The sequence below is a fragment of the Pezoporus flaviventris genome, unplaced genomic scaffold, assembly GCF_033815535.1.
Source record: "Pezoporus flaviventris isolate CSIRO_AGI_PZ_B2104156 unplaced genomic scaffold, CSIRO_AGI_Pfla_v1 ptg000005l, whole genome shotgun sequence".
In the NCBI taxonomy this organism is placed as follows: domain Eukaryota; kingdom Metazoa; phylum Chordata; class Aves; order Psittaciformes; family Psittacidae; genus Pezoporus; species Pezoporus flaviventris.
In genome coordinates, this window is record NW_026892553.1 from 5,959,138 (window position 1) to 5,978,190 (window position 19,053).

The 19,053-nt window shown below is 45.6% G+C and overlaps 1 protein-coding gene and 1 long non-coding RNA gene across 3 annotated transcripts in view; one reads left to right on the forward strand and one right to left on the reverse strand.

Moving 5' to 3' along the window:
• LOC133265389 (uncharacterized) overlaps positions 1-19,053 on the forward strand; it is a 130,721-nt gene that overhangs the window by 67,207 nt on the left and 44,461 nt on the right. The gene's annotated exons all lie outside the window — the stretch shown is intronic.
• The window catches only part of LOC133265375 (vascular endothelial growth factor receptor kdr-like), a 124,572-nt gene that overhangs the window by 22,405 nt on the left and 83,114 nt on the right, over positions 1-19,053 (reverse strand). Inside the window, exons 13-22 of one of the 2 annotated variants that reach the window (XM_061445834.1) lie at positions 13,360-13,653; positions 11,251-11,397; positions 9,513-9,638; positions 9,296-9,402; positions 7,995-8,130; positions 6,561-6,665; positions 4,138-4,254; positions 1,844-1,932; positions 1,055-1,220; positions 415-512 (exon numbers count right to left, since the gene is read on the reverse strand). In XM_061445834.1, coding sequence (XP_061301818.1) covers positions 415-512; positions 1,055-1,220; positions 1,844-1,932; positions 4,138-4,254; positions 6,561-6,665; positions 7,995-8,130; positions 9,296-9,402; positions 9,513-9,638; positions 11,251-11,397; positions 13,360-13,653 — 1,385 coding nt within the window. The remainder of the gene's footprint in view (positions 1-414; positions 513-1,054; positions 1,221-1,843; positions 1,933-4,137; positions 4,255-6,560; positions 6,666-7,994; positions 8,131-9,295; positions 9,403-9,512; positions 9,639-11,250; positions 11,398-13,359; positions 13,654-19,053) is intronic. The other variant, XM_061445837.1, reaches the window with a different exon arrangement.

The window sequence follows — 19,053 nt, forward strand, 5'->3', positions numbered from 1 at the left end:
TGTATCCAAAAGGCTCCAACACTGCTGACAAGCTAAATAAGTAGCTGGCTACTCCCTCTTCATTTTTCAGTAGTTCCTTTGTTGACCATACAAGAAGGATCTTTATGTGAAGCCTTTTATGCATTTATTTATGAGATAGTTCCATGAATTGTCTTAGGATCTGTACACACTCCTTCTATCTAAACTCTCATGTTACAGATGCCAGTCCTTGCAGCCAAGAACATGATGGATATTCCTTCACAACTCCTTCAGTGCTACTTATTGCTTAACCACCGGTGGAATGTGATCTCCAGCACTTTTAATATAAGAGCAAGAGGCAGATCACTCAGGCACAAGAGTATATTTGGATTTGCTCTTATCAGATACTCCTGGCTCTGTGAAAGAAGGTCAGCCCTGACGTTCTAGTGAGCTCACTTTTCGGGAGGCGAGAAACTCCATGCCTTTGGCCACTTGGAAGCTGTAGCAGATCAGATCCTCCAAAGTCAGGGGCCTCTTGTACAGATCCTCAGCATCTACAAGAGATCACAGACAGAGCAAAACACTGGAGCAGGAGCTTCACCCTTCTTAGGCATGGGTGCCACTTGCACGCTGGGGAGCCCAGCCCTGCGGCTGAGTGTTGTTGCGTGAGTTCTCCGCTACAGCTGTGGTTTAGAAACCACTGACCTAGAGGCAGGAGGTCAGATGATGAAAAAGGTTCCATCCAACATAAATCATGTCATTTAGCTACAGGGAAAACAACGTCTGGGGATAAAAGTGAGGGAAACTATTTATAGTGAGCGAGTGATGGGACTGGGGGCAGACTGGCCCCACAGATCTGGTAAAATACTGCTATTACTCCTCTTACACAGCAGGAGCAGCTTTTATATGCACACATCATTGCAAATCTCCTTTTGTGAGAAAGCTGGAGCAGGGCACAGGCAGGAGAAAGGATTTGTGATTCCAGGGACAAGCCAGGCTGTGCACAGGCTTGTAAAGTGTGGGGCTGTGGGTGGTACGAGCCAAGCAACAGAAATCTTTACAATAAAAGACCTGGCATGAAGGAGGTTTCTTTTACCTTCTTCATCATCTTCTGAATCGCTGTAACTCTTATCTTCAATAAACCCAGAGCTGGCAGAGCTTCCCGTGCTGGCTACGCTCTCCAGGCGCCTCTTGATCAGTTCAGTCAAATCACTGTTGGACTCATCCAGACTTTTCTCTGCTTGGTCAGAGTTTTCCTGCGACTAGAAATGGTATAAACCTGATTTTTAGCTTTGGATGAAGCAGTGCCTGCGGATTCAATGGCACAGGGAGACAGTGTCCTCTGAAGATAAGCTCAAACCAGGTTTGAATGTGATGTTTCCTGAATAGCACAGCTAATGAAGCCTGGTTTCCCATTTATCAATACAGAACCCCCCTATGTTACTGCTAGCAATATTCCACCATAAAATTAGCAGGAAGGTGGCTGGGGGAGACTGACAGATCAGTAGAGAGATACTGTAATTTTTGGGGAGGGTTTATCTTTTCCTAGTTCAGTTAATACCAGTTTTTCACTATGACATTGTTGCTCCCTTTGTGCTGGGTAGTATCTCACAAGTAATTCCTGCTCTCTCGCAAATGCACTGGAGTGCTTGGGTATTTGCAACTAATTCCTTAGGAGGTGCTAGGAAAGAAGAGGATGTGAAGGAGATCCTATAGGGAAAAAGGGCTCCTTTTCTTGCTCATGCAGTTTGAAATGTAGTGAGGCAATCAAGTGCCTATCTAAATGCCAGACTGTCTCAGTGCCAATTTGGAAAAGAATCCAAGTTGTGGTCAGTGGTTGTCAACCCTCTGCCTTGTGGCCATGAGAATCCTGCTGGGTTTTTACCTTGTATGCAATGAAATCCCCTCGTTTCCCTCTGAGATAGTTGGACAGATTTCCATATTTGCAGTATTCTACTATGACCATCAAAGGACCTACAAAGACAGTGAAAGTCAAATGAGTTTTGAAGCACTGCAAAGCACTTAATACTGTCTTAGCCTCACAAATCCTCTTCAAAGTAAGTAAACGCTGTCACTTCTATTATACAGAGGAGTAAATTTGGTAACAGAGAAGTGACACTGCAGAAGCACACGGTCAGTAGTGGGTACAGAGAGGAGGGAATACAGAACTCAGTTTTCCCCATTAGGTGGTAACAGTGGAAAAGCCTGAGAAGTCCTATCAATATCTTCCTTTCTCATTTCTGTGCAAACTGCTGTAGAGTTCAGTGCAATTGCTGCTTTTATCCAACTATGCATATGTTTAAGATGCTTTTATGTTTTGGTGTGTTCTATTAGGCAAGGGAGAAGCTGCATTCTATATCTTTAGCATAATCACTGTGCTTTATAACTATCACATGTAAGATAAAGTGAAACAATGGGACTAGAATGCATATAAACATGTATTACTATCAATCCTAAGCGATCAGACTTCTATGTCCAGGAAACTTGTCCTGTCTGGAAAGTCTGTGCTTCAGACTGAGGAGTGTGAACTTGAAAGGAGAAAAGTGCTGAGAGCTGCACTGGGATGTTGGGAAGGAGGCAGCTGAGCAGTGCTTCTGCTTGGCTCTGTCAGAAGGGTTTGTGCTGCAGCCTGCCCCTTGTCTGGGCTGAGGAGTACATACTGAATGAAAAGGCTGAGGGCAGGGCTCTGAGGAGGAGCAGAGGGGTCAAGGAGGGAAGAGTGAACTTAGAGATTGGGGTTGCTGCAGCCTTTCTGAGGCTGGATGATGAGTGCTGTTTTGAAACCAGGGTGTCCCAGTGAAAGGGAGGCGGTGAATTGCAGCAGTCTTAACCAATTGCTTGCTGATAATACATTGGGTACTTAACTTTGGTTAAGAGCTATTGACCTCTTAGTAATGCTGCCACTTTTTAGGCACCTCTTTGTATTAAGCTATTTCATTGACTTGACAGGAGAGAAGAATCACCAGCATTTGTAATGCTACTTCCTCTCTACTCACAGTCCCAAGCAAAGGCTACTTGCTTGTGCATCCTAATGTTCAAACCCTCCTCCTAAAGCTGGCCACCTTCCCATGGGCTCTGCAGTGCTATAGCAGCTCCTGTGAGTTCCCTCTCCATGGCTCCCAGGTTACAGCAGCATCTGTGGTTGCTGGTTGCTGACTGCTTCTGAGGAGCTGGGAGTATCCTGCTGGAGGGAAGATCTCTTTCCTGGCATCCCACCACATCCACCTCACTGAGGTTTTCTTTTTTTCCACTGTGACTGGTGAAGTTTGGGAGCTTCTTTGGGAAAATGATAGCTTTGGAGTCTCAGATGACAGCAGATGTGTGCACCAGCTCTCTCACTCTTTCCCCTTCATTTCTTTTATTCTGTTGGTTTTCTGGTTTGGTTTGGTTTTCCTCAGCTCTCCTAAATTTGTCATTTGGGAATTGTTAGAAGGTTTATTGTAAGCAGTAAAGAGGCATCTTTGAGAGCTGTTACCCTGAAGTTAAATCACAGTATAATAAGAGACAAGGATGCTTTGTATGGCAGTATGGGAAGGGATGTTTTAGTGACAAAGGTCCAAGATTTATGGAATCCTTTGTTTAAGTCTGCACTTTGGAGCAGATTCTTTGTATGATGTAGAGCCAGTGGTGTCAGCTCAGCCCCTTGGCAGCCCTTGCTGTTGCTGCAGTCAACTTTGGTCTGCTTCAGGTTTCCTGTCTACTGCACAAGAAATGCCTGCGTCTGCCCAGCAAGAGTGAAGTGGTTGGGGAAGGAGGAGGCCTCAAGTAAGTGTGTGCTCAGCCTGGTGCATTCTCCTCATAAGGCTGGAGAGAAGAGGGAGAAGAACCTTTGAAACGATCCTTAGTGCCTGATGTGGAGGAACTGGAGACCAAACTGCCATTAAGGATACTGCCTCCCTTCAGACCATAATGCATTTTGTAAGCAAGTTTACAAAGGACAGAGAAAAGGAAAACAGAGAAGTGACACCACTGACTAGGAGAAAATGTTCCAAACCTATTGATGAGATGGGGCCGTATTCTGCAGTAGCAGAAGCTCTTCTAGGAGCATAGGGGTAGAAATGTTCATGTTTGCATTAACTGGATGTGCATGACAGTTGGACTCCGCCACAGATACATCCAAACACCATTGTAGCTGCAAAGTGTTTCTTCTTTGCTGCTTATTTACTGAGGACTTCTCACCTCCAGCCTTGGTGCAAGCTCCCAGCAGGTTAACTACATTCAGGTGATGGCCTATGTGGATGAGGATCTTCAGTTCAGACATTAAAGCCTTGCATTCATTAGTAGTTGCACATTCTGCTTAAGATAAACAGGAAAAAAATCATCTTTACACAACAGGATATTTTGAACAGGACACAGCCAGATCCTGTTTACACTTGGAAACAAAACCCACCCGGGATCCTTGCAGTATCTTTGCTTTTCAGACTCTCAAACAGATCATAATTCATCCCTTTCATTGTCTGTTGACCTTTATGAAGTGGAGTTACACTTTATCTTTTGGGTGACTCTTCCGTTCTGTGCCATGGGTTACGGAGGGTGACAGTCCTGTAGGAGAACCCTCCCCCCAAATGAGATACCAGAGAGCCTTTGCAAGGACTGAATTCTGCAAGCTCAGCAAAGGAACCACCAACCTCTTCAAGCAAAAACAGCACACAGAACGTGTTCCTCCATCTCTGAGGGTGATGTGCAGTCTACCATTACTTCTCTACAGTACCTCAGAATATGTTTTTCCACAGTAGTGAGCAACACTTCGCTGCAGGGGATGGAGGAATCCAACACATCTGTAAGTTGGGTCCCAAAATGTACTGTAGAATGTACAGCGTTACTGAGCCTCACCGTGGGAGATCTCATCCACCCAAGAAATACATTTCCCAGCAAAGCAGAAGGGCCCATAGTTGTGTGTGAACCCTGAACATGACATTGGTCAGCCAGCGATACTGTAGTTTCATTCTCTTTGGCTGCCAAAGCTAAGGAAGACACCCTCAGACAAGGACGTTGTTCAGATGCTGCCTTGTTTCCTCCACCTTATTCCAAAGCTTTCCTGATGTATTTTAACAAAAGGGCTGTGTCCTGTTTCCTCTGGTTTTGCCTTTGCATCATGTGTGACAAATATAACCTCTTTCTGTGTTTGTAGACTTCTCCATAAACACATCTTTCACCAAACTGTGTCAGAAAGAAGGAGCTACTCCAAGCCCACAGTGTTTGCAGCTGGGTGTGTACACGGGTGGTTTTACTCCTGATTTACCCTGGCATGTGCTGGAACATGCCTGGCAAAATCCAGACAGGACAGCCTCTGGAAGTTTTTCAGATAATCTTGCACATTAACTTTTAGCCTTCACCCCAGAGCTATACCAGCCTGCTTCACAGAAGTGACAGATAGTGCTGGAATTACAGAAGTGCAGACAGCTCCAGAGCCTCTTTTTTCTTTCCTGAATGCATTGACTCACACTAGAGAATCTTCATCCAGGAATGTGATGAATTATGGGCATGTTAGTTGGGAGGCACGGATTAGAGCAGGAGGCTGCTGCCTCAGCTCGAGGAGGAAGGTGTAAAATGATGAGGGAACTGTCAAATAGTTTGTTGGATATGTGCAGGATGGTAGAGCTGACATGAGGATCAGTTGGGAAGCACAGTGTGGAAGTGAATGAAACCCCTGGGCTATCCATGGCAGCAAGTTTTGAATGGAGAAGGGAGTGTCTGGATCAGGGGCTTCTAGGATATTTCAGGGATCTGGAGATGGGCATGGAACAGAAGAAACCACAGGAGGAGAGAAGATGATCTGAAGATCCACTGACTAATGCAGAGGAGAAGGACCACATTCAGAGGAGGTCCAGGCAGGTGGTGAATGGATGGGTTTGAGCTTTGAGAGAGATGGAAGGTAGCAGAGCACCATGAGGCAGCCAGCAACAGAAGGCAAGTTCCATGAAAGAGGTTCCTGACTCATGGCATTGCAGGGTTAATACTGTCATGCAGCAGCAGTGCAGAGCAGTGTGGCTGTGAAAAGCTCCATGTGAGCATGCATTGTACCTCTGAAAACATCCAAGTGAACAGTTAAAAACCTCCAACCCGTGAGGCAGTGTAGGGCTGATGCATTTATTCATTAACTGTCTGCAGAGGCTTTGTATGTAGATATTACAGGAAAGAGAAGTCTCCAGGTTCCCTCATTCCCCACCATGGAATGGTAAAAGCTTTCCTTAATTTCAGTAATTGCAAGCGTCTCTAATTCACTCCCTTGGCATTGCTTTTTCCAACCCCTTGAACTGTTCTACATCTGGAAGGGCTGTGATCAAAGGCTTGGATCCAATTGCAGACTATCTAATGTAATTACATTTTGTAATCTGTTTCCCTCCTCACCCCACAGACCTGGAAGCTGCTGTTTTCCTCCTCTAGGAATACAAGACTTAATGAGCAGCACAGCATGGAGCCCGCTCGTTGTTCCCTATACCTTAACATCCACTGTATAATGACTAATTGCTCCCCCCTGACAAACCCACTCCCTCCTGAACACAATGAACTTGGGCCTGGGTCGGAGCTGAGAACTGGAAACCTCATTGCCCACAGGTTCCCTGAGGAATCTCGGGTGAATCTCAGAGGGATATATGTACCTTTAAGCATTTTTACGGCAACTGTTTTGCAGGTTGAAGATTTATCAATGCCAAAAGCAGACGCTTCCACCACCTTCCCAAAAGCACCATGACCCAGTGTTTTACCTAGAGAAGCAAGAGTCAAGAGTGAGCTAAGGGGGACTTGACAGTCTGCATCAGATTAAGAGGGAATCATGCATTCTCAGCTCTGCAAGACACACAAGGCTCCAGTGCCCAGGCACAACGTAGACGTAGACCGATAGTCAACGGAAGCCTGTATCACATATTTGCAGCATATGGATATAACCAGTGTGATTTATATCCATATGGCTTTAATGCAATACAGTATGTGATAGAACAGAGTAGAATAAATCAATCTGCATTCAGCTGAAGGCAAGGCTGAATACATACATGTGGCTTAAGGGTAAAAACATTACGTGTAGTCATCCTGAAGGCCAGGAAAGTCAGAGTTTGGGTTAAACATAGAATTGTGGAACCCTCATCTCTCATAAATCACAGTCTGGAGAGGTAGCCAGCTAAGCCATTCAGGCAGTCAGAGCCCTTTAGCCCTTCACTTACCGACATTTATTTGACATAAAAGCTATACCAAATGGAATTGAAGATGATAATCTTTATTTTCCCTTTCATTTAAAGCTTCATGCCTGTGTTACCCAGTGTGCTCTGAGGGCTCTGCCCCAAAATGCAGCAGAGTACACGGGGCATCATGGTCTCTTTTTTGGTTCTAGTTTGACCCTATGCCCCACCATCATCTCAGTTATTGTTATTTTTGTCTGTCTTCCTCCTTGTTCCATGTTTTCCAGCTAAAGCACCAAGAGCACACACAAATACAGATAGATTCCCTACACTCATCATTGCACACAGATGTTGGTGTTTCTCTATACAAACACAACCTGTTTTTTACATCTGCTTGCTCCATCATCCTGTGAGCTGAGCTGTTGTATGAAACTTGGTTCATTTATTCGTGATGGCTCTTTTACAACTCAAAGCCAAGTGCAAATGATGGGTAAGGAATTGATTGTTTGGTGAATTGATAGATTCCTTCAAAACAAAATTCACTGGAAGCCTGTCACCTTTCACGTTGACTGTTCTTTCCCTTTTCCTCTATGGATGTGAAGCCATACTTTTGGCAGGAACAGTACCTGAAGGTATCTTCTTTCCCTGCCAAGAGTTTGGCTTCATTTCTCCAAGGAAGAAAAGGAGGTGATAGCTATTTTGAAAACGACAGCATCTTTGCTTTCTTACCAAATCCCTTGTTTCCTCCCCCATTAAGGATGATCCTGAATCCTGTGACTCACTGCCAGTCCCCCCCCCCCAGGACAGTAGTACATGGGCACTAACTGATAGGCTGCTTCCTGGGTTATCCAACAGATCCGTTGAAATAGGGGAGCCTTAGGAACCATCACTCTTCACAGTAATAATCCCCCAAGCACTCACCCAGCCGCAGTCTGTCTCTTGGGAACTCCCATTTACTGCTGTCATAGGGAAGACGGTCACACTGTTCGTCAAGAGGCATTTCCTCTGGATCCATTATAATTGACAGGTATCCTGTTTTAATATCTGTGGCATCAGGCTAAAAACAGGGAGGGGAGAAATTACAGTATTTACCCTGCAGTTCTAATGGGAGAGAGTTGCTGGCTGGGAGCATCCTGCATTCCAGGCTGAGCTCTGAAATGTATTGGAAACCATGAATGCACCACTTCAGCTTCCTGCCTCTCTTATTTTTATGCCTGAGAAATAAATGTTTATGTATGTCTGCCACTCATGGCTGTTGGGAAGAGTCACTGATTGATGGTGGTAAACACCCTGAGCACACAAAATCTGTCACTGTCTTCTACCTGTGTCTGTTAAAGGAAATCAGTGTTTTCTTTTGGGAACTGCATTTCCTGGTGCACTGGGGAGCGTCCAGGCATTTTTATTGTGTTGGTGAGAATCAGTCTTAATTCTCCATTGTTATCCACTTCATGGCTATTGCTTCTTACCATTTAAAATGGATCAAAAGCTGGTGAAAGCTGCTACTTCTAGTGAGGAGTTGTGACTTGGTGGGTCCTGTGAGCAGACTTTTACAGGGAAAAGTGTAATAGGAAATTCACTGTTGTCACAACTCTGTTAAACTGAGATCAAGGGGGAAAACATTAATGTAATCACTGTATTTGCAATAGAAGGGGAAGTTTTACCCAAGTATTGGGGATCAGCACTGGGACTGTGTTTTGGTGAGTTACAGAGCAGAGGCTGTGGTTGCTTTTCTGTTTGCTGTTTTAGGAAAGCCTGACCTAAATTCCTTGGAACTTTTCTTTTTTGAGTCATAAAAGGGGGGTGAAAGAATAGCGACTTGGAGGCAAAATAAGTGTGGTTTGAGCTCATCTCTAGAGCAAACATCCCAGGATTTTTCTTCAAACAGGACCCCCTTTAATACCCATGTTTCCTAGACAAGTGCTGAAATCAAACCCTCATTTTAGGGGATTTTGGGTTTGCTTTTTGTTTCCTAATCTTGCAAGCCAGTTTGGCTCATAAGGAGGGAGGAGCCTGGTTTAATGGTGCTGTGGCAGTGGAATCTCACAAGTGTGAGTGATCTCTTGAGAACTCAGAGGACTGTCAGCAGAAATCTTGGACTGAAACTTTACAGGAGCATTTTGCACACTTTTTCCACCATCTGTCCCAGCCACTCATCCCCAAACCCTGATGCTTCATCTGAAGCCCAGTCCCAACCCCTTTCTGCAGTATGGAACCTCTCTTACTTTTCTCAGCTTCCGAATGAAGAGAGTGAGAAGAAGCCAGAAGAGAGTAGCAGCCAGACCAGTGCAGACCAAAATGATAACTTCAATGTTGGATTTCTCCTCAGAACCTGTAGGTTAAATGTACAACCAAATCTAAATGCAGCCAAAGTCCATGACTGGGGCATAGTTCTCCTCATTCCCACACAATCCATGTGTTTCACCTTAACTTAGACCTCACCTTGTATCTTAATGAAGGCTGATGTGCTGTCCTGGCCCATGTCATTGGATGCTTTGCATTCATAGAGCCCTTCATCATCCTTTTTCACTCGCTCAATGACCAGGGTATTATTTTCCATGGAAATTCCTGTTGGAAGGGATTGCAGTCACTATTATCACAGTAACTTACATGCCTATGAATGCTTTTAGGAGACAGGGAACTGAAAGTCAGCTCCCATCCAAGCAGGCCTGGTACGTACTGTTGTCAGGAGGTATTTGAATGCTGTGCTCCTCATTGTGGTCAGGCAGCTGCCCTTCCCTGACACTTTTTTCTCCTCAATACCTGTGTAAATCCCTCGAGGATCATTTAACCAACAGCAAATGTGGCTGTAAGTTTGTTATGAGCAAAGAGCCTGAGAAAGCTTCTAGGGAAGTGATGGGAAGATGGGGTTTCTGATGGCAACAAGATGAACTGGGAAAAAAGGGAACTCGCTGAAATGATTGGAGAAAGCCAGTGCCTTGGAGGGCTGTAGGGAGTTATGGGAATACTGACATGTGGAACACAGAAATCAGGTTATGCACATCCCGGGAAAAATCACTGTGTGAAGTCCTGTATTCACAGGGAGCCGGGGCTAGAGGTGGAGTTTGACTGGATGTGACCTATATGAGGCTTTTCTACATTCAATTTTCCTCATTCATTTTCCACATTTAATTTTTCCTCATTTATGGTACAAAACTGAGAGATCGTCTTGAAACAGAGATATTTGGGGCAGAAATAGGGAAGCAGGTCAGGCTTTGAATCCGGAAGAGAAGGACATTTTGAGTTTCTGGGTGTTCTGCCCATGAATCCTGTTGTTAACAAGAGTACTGCACGGCACTCACCATGCTCTGTGCTGAAATACTTACCCTGAGGTGTTTTTTCCCAATATTTTATTTATGTTTCCATTGGTTGGATGAGTTACATGCTTGTCCCTCCAGAATTATTTATAGAATTTCAGTAGCTATAAAGAGTTTCTCTGAGAACAGCCTGATGTGAATTATGGATGATCCGAGACTTCCTACCTAGTCCAAGATGCAAAATTAAAGTCACAGGAGCAGCTGCTGGCATGGGATTCTCCATGATTTATAGGAGATCTCAGGACAGAGAGCTGAGGCCCAGGGAAGGGAGTCCATTCTCCCTGTCCTGCTCTCTACCAGCTGAGCTGGGAGCCCCTTCCCATCACTGTGCCATAAGGAGACAAGGACAGGGTGTGTAACATGCCATGGGATGCCCTGGGCTGGCTGGTGGGTGCTGACCACAACATGCACCCATATATTCTGATCTGACAGTCGAGGCCTGTGTTTCTGGACCCACCTGGCAAGCAGGTACACTCTGCACCTTGGTTTTGTACACAAGTGGTTGTCACAGAGCAGGCTGAAGAGCAGCACACTGTACTCCTTGGTGTACTAATGCCATGCTAATGCATGCACACTACCTAGCTGACTGCAGACACGAATGCTGCAGAAGGCAACCTGCATAAGCACACAGTGGGTTGCAGCCACTGGCAGCTTTGACCTCAAAGTCCAAGTTGGAGACTGCTGCAGTGGTCTGATAGGTTTGGATTTGTGTATGTGTTTCCTGAGGTTGGGTACATGATCCTGACTCATGGCTGACCCATGAGCCATGCTCAGGGTAGCCACAGAATTGTAGGTCCTATGCTTGCAAGTCTGTTATCCTATGTTATATACCATATCAGTGTGCTTGGGGACCAAGCCCTCACCTGATGCTGCTGAAATGGGGTAGCCATTCTTCCTCCACGTGATCTGAGGTTCTGGTGTCCCACCGACTTTGCACTCCAGAATGATCTTGCCGCTGATGTTAACCTCCAGGTCTGTGAGGTTCTGTATCACGTACGGTGCTGCCTTTGCTACAGTGACAAGGGAAAACAGGGCACAGTGAGGCTTGAGAAGGCACTTCCCTCAGCTCTGCCATCTCCTCTCCTTTAGCATTGCATGTGGCCTCTCTGGGCTGGAAGTGGCAAAGATTTGGTTGATGAGTGGTGGCAAAAAGCCCCCAGAAGATTATGGGAGGAGTGGGTGAGTGTATTTGGTCTGTTTCCAAACTGACTAAGCTTAGATTCAGATTCAGCTCGAACTTCCTTGAGTTTCTCATCCTCTGAAGAGAACAGAGGACAGTGAGTGGGTAGAGCAAATGCAGAGTGAATACAAAAAAAAAGAGAGGAGGAGGCAAAGAGGAAACAGTTCTAAGGATTCTGTGTCCTCCATCATGAGTGCAGTTACCTGCTTACTGCAAAGCACATTAACCTCCACGTTCTGTTCATTTACAAAAGGTACAGGAAAGCAGTGAATAAAATCACAAGCACAGCATAAAGCCAGATATAACCTGCAATAAGGACAGTAGCTGGTGGTGTTAGTACATTTAAAAGACCTTCTTTGCATGGGGTAAGGAGGGCTGGGGTGGAGGGGCATTTCCGCACATGTTTTCCAGCAGAATTGCCTCTCTGATGTGCCAGACAAATAACAGACCCCATTAATCCTCAGAGGAATGTGATGAAGGTTCCAGTTCTCCCATGGATGTATTCCCAGCTGAGCTGTGTTTTTCCCATAGCCATCATGTGGAGGTGTTTGTGTTGGTGGAAATTTGACTAAATGAGTAAAAATATCTGCCAGGGGAGAGAAAAGTGAATTGCCTGAACGCAGAGAGCAGAGAGCACAGTGCCTCCCATCAGAGCATGGACCAAACCAAGTCCCAGCCCTCTGTAACACCAGGGGGAGATTCTTCCCTTTGTCCACACCTCAGGAAGAGGCAGGTACTCATCCCATTTCCTACGCATTTGGATATCAGAGCTGTGCTGTAGGTGAGCATCTCCCCCTGTGCCAGAGTGGTGTGGGATGCACAGGGCAGGAGACCGGATGGGAAGTGTGCTCCTGTGCTTCAACAGGGACAAAGCCAGCACAGCACATCCTGGTTTGCACCCAAGTGACAAGTGCTTGTGGCAGCATAGCTGTCCTTTCAGTGCTTCATCAGCCATTGATGTAAGTGGAGAAGCAAATTTGAAAATCACTGTCTGAAAATGCAGCTTCTGATGGACTCTGTCTCCTGCTCCCTGGCTTGCTACTGCTCGTTGCAGTTCCACTGCAGTTCTGTGTTTTGGGAATTTTCTTCACTGTTGGAAGATACCCAATAAATTCACCCATTCCAGCAGCACTTGTTCTTCTGAGGAGGCTTAGGAGGCTTAGAGCCACTCACTCACTCTCTTCACTATGAAGCAGAAGAAACTTCACTGATTCTCAGTGAGTTCTACTGTGTCCTGCCCTTTATAGTTACATAGCTAAAGAAATAGGCTTCAGGACCTGTAGTGTTACTGGTTTTATGAAAATAAAAGAGTTAGGGGGGATGCACATAAGTAAGAAAATATTGTTATGACAAAGAAGTGCTTCCCTCTTACCCAGACTAAATGGTACCTGTCACTTATTATATACTTGGACAGTGACATTTGTGATTAAATCTGCTGGGTTCAAATCTATTTTGGTGTCTGGCAGCTGCAAGTGGGTGGACTCTTCCACCAAAGTCATACAGATCTGGGGTGACAGTCGCAAGTGATAGAGTTGTGCTGTTAGTAATGTGGTGGGGGATGCTTTCCTCTTGAATCAACACTGTATCTGCATCCAGCATGGTGTTAGGAAGATAAAATGCAGCTGAATTCACCTTTGTGTGTAAGGGAAATATTTTGTACAAACCCAGCAGTGGCTGGATGAGTAATATGTGTGAATCCACATGCAGTGATGTTTGAAAGGCATCAAAGGGAGCAGCAGATGCAGCAGAACCCCGCCACGTCCCATTGCCACCTTCCACTGGCAGGACGTACCTCTGACGAGGAGCTGAGTGTGCTGTTCCAGCGTGTCGGTGCTGTTGTGCTGGTTCTGGGCTCTGCATCTGTAGAGGCCACTCTGTTCCTTGGTGACGTTAGTGATGACCAGTGTCAACGAAATGGAATAGTTACTGGTGCTCCTGATGAGGGAGTCGGCGGGAGCCGCCTCCGAGGAGGGGGAATACCAGCCCAGGTGGCTGTAGATGTACTTGGAGGCCTGGCAGGTCAGCTGGACGTTGTTCCCCACGATGGTTGTCACTTGCGGGGCTGTTTGCAACCCAAATGGCACATCTGGAGGGGAAAAAAACATCTTTACAGTCATGTCACGACTGAGGACATCCCTGGTTGCAACCTGATGGTCAAATGTCAAAGAGCAGCAGGCATGGAATGAGCCAGTTTTAATGGGACTTGTGTGAATCGGGTACCTCTCACATCCCAGGGCTGACCTGTGGTAGTCCAGCCCTCAGTAGTGTAATCATTACATTTGCAAGTAATGAATTGAAAGATTATAAATAGAAGCAGTTAATGGTCTAAGAGAGTTTAATCAAGAGAGATTTCTGTCCGGGTAGACAAATGTGTTCATGAGCTCTTCCCTTTCTATCTGCAATCAGTGCTTGAAGTTATAATTGCATAAGAATAAAGAAACCTGTTCCCATGTCTCAGAAGTAACACTCTCTTTTCTTCACCTTGAGGCCTTTATATTTAGCAAAGAAATACTTTGAGGCATGAGTCCCATCTACCCAGAGCCTGGCCTACAGACACAGTCCTATCACTGCATTAGCCACCAGAGACTCACAATTAAGTTGTGACTGAAAGATATTCTTTTCCCTTTTTATTCTGCTAGTTTCCATCATCTGTCCACCCAGTAGGCTTGAATGAAAGTGCATTGAGAACCACAGTGACCTGGAGTTATTCTTCTGGCCAGGATTTTCGAGCAGCTGAGAGTCCTGAGGAACCCCTGATGAAGTTTACCAGGCATAGTGCAGGGTGGGAGACCTGCTCTGGACCTTCTGAACATGAACAGTGTTTGCAATAGATCTGATAGATCATTGCTTCAATACCAAGCTGTTAGTAAAATGCTTTCTTAAGCTGGGATGAAACGGATGGTACTTTGAGAAGGACAGAAGTTCAAGGGGAGCATGAATGCATTGCACTTGCAATTGGACAAATTCCACATGGGAGCTGGAATCTGGCCAGGGGCTCACACTGCAAACTCTTGGAAGAAGTTCTGCTGAAGCTACAGTTGAGCATAAATAGCAAAGCTGGTGAAATAACTGATCTGTCTTATAATAAACCATAGATTATATAAAATAGAGAGCCCTGAAGGAGCTTTCAGATATGATTAAAAGTCTCTCTTCTTCACAAGTCATCTGGAATAGAACCAATGAGCTTTGCTTCATGGTTTTTAAAGACTGGCATCAGAAATGCTTTATGAAAGATCCAAAAAGGGAAGAGACCCCTCAGGCCGCAGCTGTGGAAACTGTTATTTTTCTTTTCATGGAATTTCAGTTTACTTTATGCAGTGTTTTGTTAGGCTCAGTTCTCTTGCTTAGTGCTAGCTGTACGCTCAAACTGACTTGTGTGGTACATCCATTCCTCACAACAGATGTCCTGTGGTTCCAACATGTCAAGATGATGCTTATCATAAAGGGGCAGAAGTCTGAGGCCAGCAGAGCTTCTTTAAACAGGAAGAATTAAAGAGAAAACACGGGATGTGGCACGTGCAGCATCTCAGCATCTCCCCTCAATCTGTGAGACCAAAATAGGGAAGAAGCACCCTCATAATGTGCCTTTTTCTTAGCTTCTCCTCTAAGCATTTGCTACTTGCTCCAGGAGGAGTTACAGTGCTAAGGTAGATGGATCTTTAGTTAGCTCAGTCCTTCAGTAAGCTCAGTGGTGTGGGAGACCTGAGATCCCCTCCACCCTGCATTCTCTGATCCTACGTGCTGGGTCTCAGTGGAAGTACAAAGGGGTTCCTGGTAAAGCAGTGGGTAGGAGTCTGGTCGCATCACCAGGGCAAGCCAGCCTTTGGCTGTAAGCAGTGGGGCTGGCAGCCCCGTTTGCCCCTGCTTCTGCCTCTCAGGAAGCTTTTTCTGCAGGTGAATTTCTACTTCCAACTCCTGCAGCCTCATTTGTTCTGCAGGGATTGAAATACTGCGTCTCTGGGGACAGGCACTGGCTTGTGTGTGGCGTCAGTGCAGAGGGGTTTTGACCGACTTCACATTCCGGGAGCAGAGGGCTGCCTTGTTTTTCCTTTCATTCTTTCTAGTGACATTTTTTATTTAGCATTCTGAATATTTTTAGCTGGAACCTGTGCTATTCTCTTCCATCTTGTAGCCTTTCAAGAAGCTCTTCCAGCTCCAATAGAATATTCATTGATTTTCATTACAGTGGAAGGAAAAGAGTGAGAAAAAAGAAGTCTCTCCTGCTCTCCTCTCTCTTTTCTCCTCCTACCCAGATTATCTGGGGAGTAGCTGCAGCTTTCAGAGCACATTAGAAGTCAGTTCATCTCTTTGACTACTTTGCTTACACAATCTTGAACCTGAGCAGTGATTAACTTCCTCTCTCTGAACAGATACAGTGTTTTATAAGCCTCCTAAGAAGTTGGCTAGAAGAATGCACCATGGGGCCTTTTTGCTTTTATCAGCAGTCACCAAACATTTGTCTTTCATATTGTATTACAGTGTAGTAGCCGCGAATCTCACTCTCAGCCGTGCGGGATTCCAGGGCAGAATAGGGAAATAAGCCACTGCGGGAAGGTAAGAAGTCAGCATAAATCAAAGGAAAGTCTGGCTCCATTTGTATTTACAAGGAATTAATTGTTTTTAATTTCCTGTGCTTTGCACAATAATGGCTGTAACTCAAAACTTCTGCTCCTTCCCAAATCCCATCCCTGGGCCTGGCAGGATGGGCGTTTGCCATCAGGCCTGTGCATATAGGGAGGGTGAGAAGAAGAAAGGGTGAGCCCTACCACTGGAGACAGCACAGAGCTTTTCATAAAGCCTCTGAACATGTCAGGAGTATGCAAATTAAGAGTGGCAAGCAGTTGTACAACAGCCCAGTTCATGCATTGTTCTGGTATCTAAGAGCTGATTTTTATCTCATGTTTGAAGTATAACGCTTTCTTTCGGGTAGAAATCTTTAACTCCATTTTACAGAGTAGTTTTGCAATCAGATAAGCCCATGAAAAAGGGCTTTTGTTATAATTTGTTATTCTTATCATAATTCATTTATATCCCAAGAGCATTCAGAGGTTTCATCTGGGTGGGATCCCATTTTGTCATATGCAGTACAGTCATACAAAAGCTATAATTTGATTTACTGTGAACCTACGGTAATATAGAGTTGCCCTTTCCAAGGTACAGGCCAGAGATTAGAAGGTAAATTATACTTGTTCATGGCAGAGAATGCCTCCAGGAGACATCAGGTCAGCTTTACACTGCCCTGGGAAGGTTACAGTCTGACAGGAGTGTCCTTTGGTGTGTTAGTGGGTGGTGGGCAGTGATGTGAGACAGTTCTGAGTAGCTGATGGCTGTGACAAAATGTCATCTGCCTTAGATGGTTGCACTCCTGTCAAGACTGTGATACTCAGAAGAGGCCAGAGACAGCTTCTGCTTCCACAAGGAACAGTAACAAGGATTTACACAAAACAAAACCACTGGAATTCTTCCCTGTGAGGGTGCTGAGGCGCTGGCACAGGGTGCCCAGAGAAGCTGTGGCTGCCCCATCCCTGGCAGTGTTCAAGGCCAGGTTGCATGGGGCTTGGAGCAAGCTGCTCTAGTGGAAGGTGTCCCTGCCTGTGGCAGGGGTTGGAACTGGGTGAGCTTTAAGGTCCTTTCCAGCCTAAACCACTCTGTGATCCTCTAGGATTCTATGAATAAAGGCCAGGGCAGAGTGGATAACACTACTACTGCACTGCCTTGGGAGTTCCTGGTGCCATGAAGGGCTTTAGAAGAGCTTCAGTGGGACATTGACTATCAGGACATCTGCAGAAGGAGCTCAGAAAGGCTTCAGGGCTGGATGATAAGATTTCTCATCATGTTGGACCCCTTATATGGTTTGGTTTGAGTGTGATCTCAAACCCTGCTGACCCTTCACTGAAATGAATTCTGCTAGCAAAGGAATGGTTTAAAAATAGACCCCAGTGCTATTTGTGGTGTCCGTGGGAGTTTGTGTGGGGGCTCTGCACTGCAAGAACAAAATGGCTGTTGACATTATCCCACTGGGATAAATACATGTTTCTGAGATGAGAACACGAGGCTGAAGCAAGGCATGTCCCAGAAAGCAGGTGCAGCCCAGACAGCATCTATGGAGTTTCCATGTGTCCCTCTGCTGTGTTCTGACCATTCAACCCTGACTTAGTGGAACAGGTTTTGAGGGGAAAAGAGAGTTTAGCTCTGTGTCACCTTCAGATTTCTTACCAGGGAGAAGTTAATTGAGCCCAGTTCATCCAGGACATTTGAAAGCAGCTCAGGATCCACCAGCTTGTTTGCTGGTAGGAGATAATGGGAGATCAGGTCTTTCAAATCCACCAGTTGCTGCATTAGTTGTGGAGCCCCACAGCCAGCAGCTGCTTGGCAGAGAACAGAGCTCTGTGAAGTGCTGCAGACATTTGCTAGACATTGTCCCAAAAGCCCACACGTTGTTTGTGTGCTCTCAGGCTCCAGCTCAGCCTTTATCTCAGCTTCCACCTTCACCCTGCATCCATTTAACCAGCAGTTGTAAAGTGGCCTGCTTAGGGCATTATGCTGTTTGGTGCCTCGCAAACATTTCCTCCGTGTCCCTCCAGCACTGAGAGCAGAGGAAGCTCCTGGTGAGAGTAACCCAGTGGTCGCTTTGCCTCCTCCAAGTGCACCCAGCAGAAGACAAGTGTTTGTTTCCCACCCGGAAGGCAGACATGGAGCAGCAGCTCTTACAGCAGCCCGGCTGCTCATTGGAGCAACATGCATTACTCAGCAGAGGACCATCACATAAAGGCGCCCAGCAGCAGGTCACTCTGCTGCTGTTTTCCCCTGCATCACGACCTACTTTAGGATCCGAATGGCCACATTTAGAAAGATTGCATTTCTTTCTAATCCACAAACACCACTATTTTTAAACACAGCACTTTTATAAGTCTGTCATGCTCATTCAGCATCTGCCTCTTCCCCAGAATGGCACAGACTGCCAGTCTTTTCTTCACAGGCAAGAATAGCTCTGTCTTGCCAAGCCCTGTTCACCTTCTGGTGTGTTTTGGTGGAAACGTTTCCACCATAACCACTGTCAGTAATTTTGTCCAGTGATTCATTTCCTTCATCATCAGAATTTTATGATTAAAGCAGTTGGGTCTCAAAACATTGCTAGATTGAACTTAAAATAACAAATCTGAAGTATGAACTCACTGTGGGGGGAAAAATGCTACATATCTTCAGCGCTAAAATAAAACAGAGTTGTGAATGATACGTGGATGGATCTAACCCTTTGAATGTGCATAAGTGAGGTGCTTATTTAGTTGCTGCAGCATTGGTTTTAATCACCAAGTGTTGCAAAGGCCTGGGAATAGCTTGGGAACATATGGCTTTGGGTAACCCATCCAAACGCAGCAGCTGGCACAATTCAGAGCAGCAGCAAACCCACATGAACACTCAACATCTGGAGGTGGTGAAGCGTAAAATTAATAGCTTGTCTTCAGCCTGCCTTGAACATCTTGAG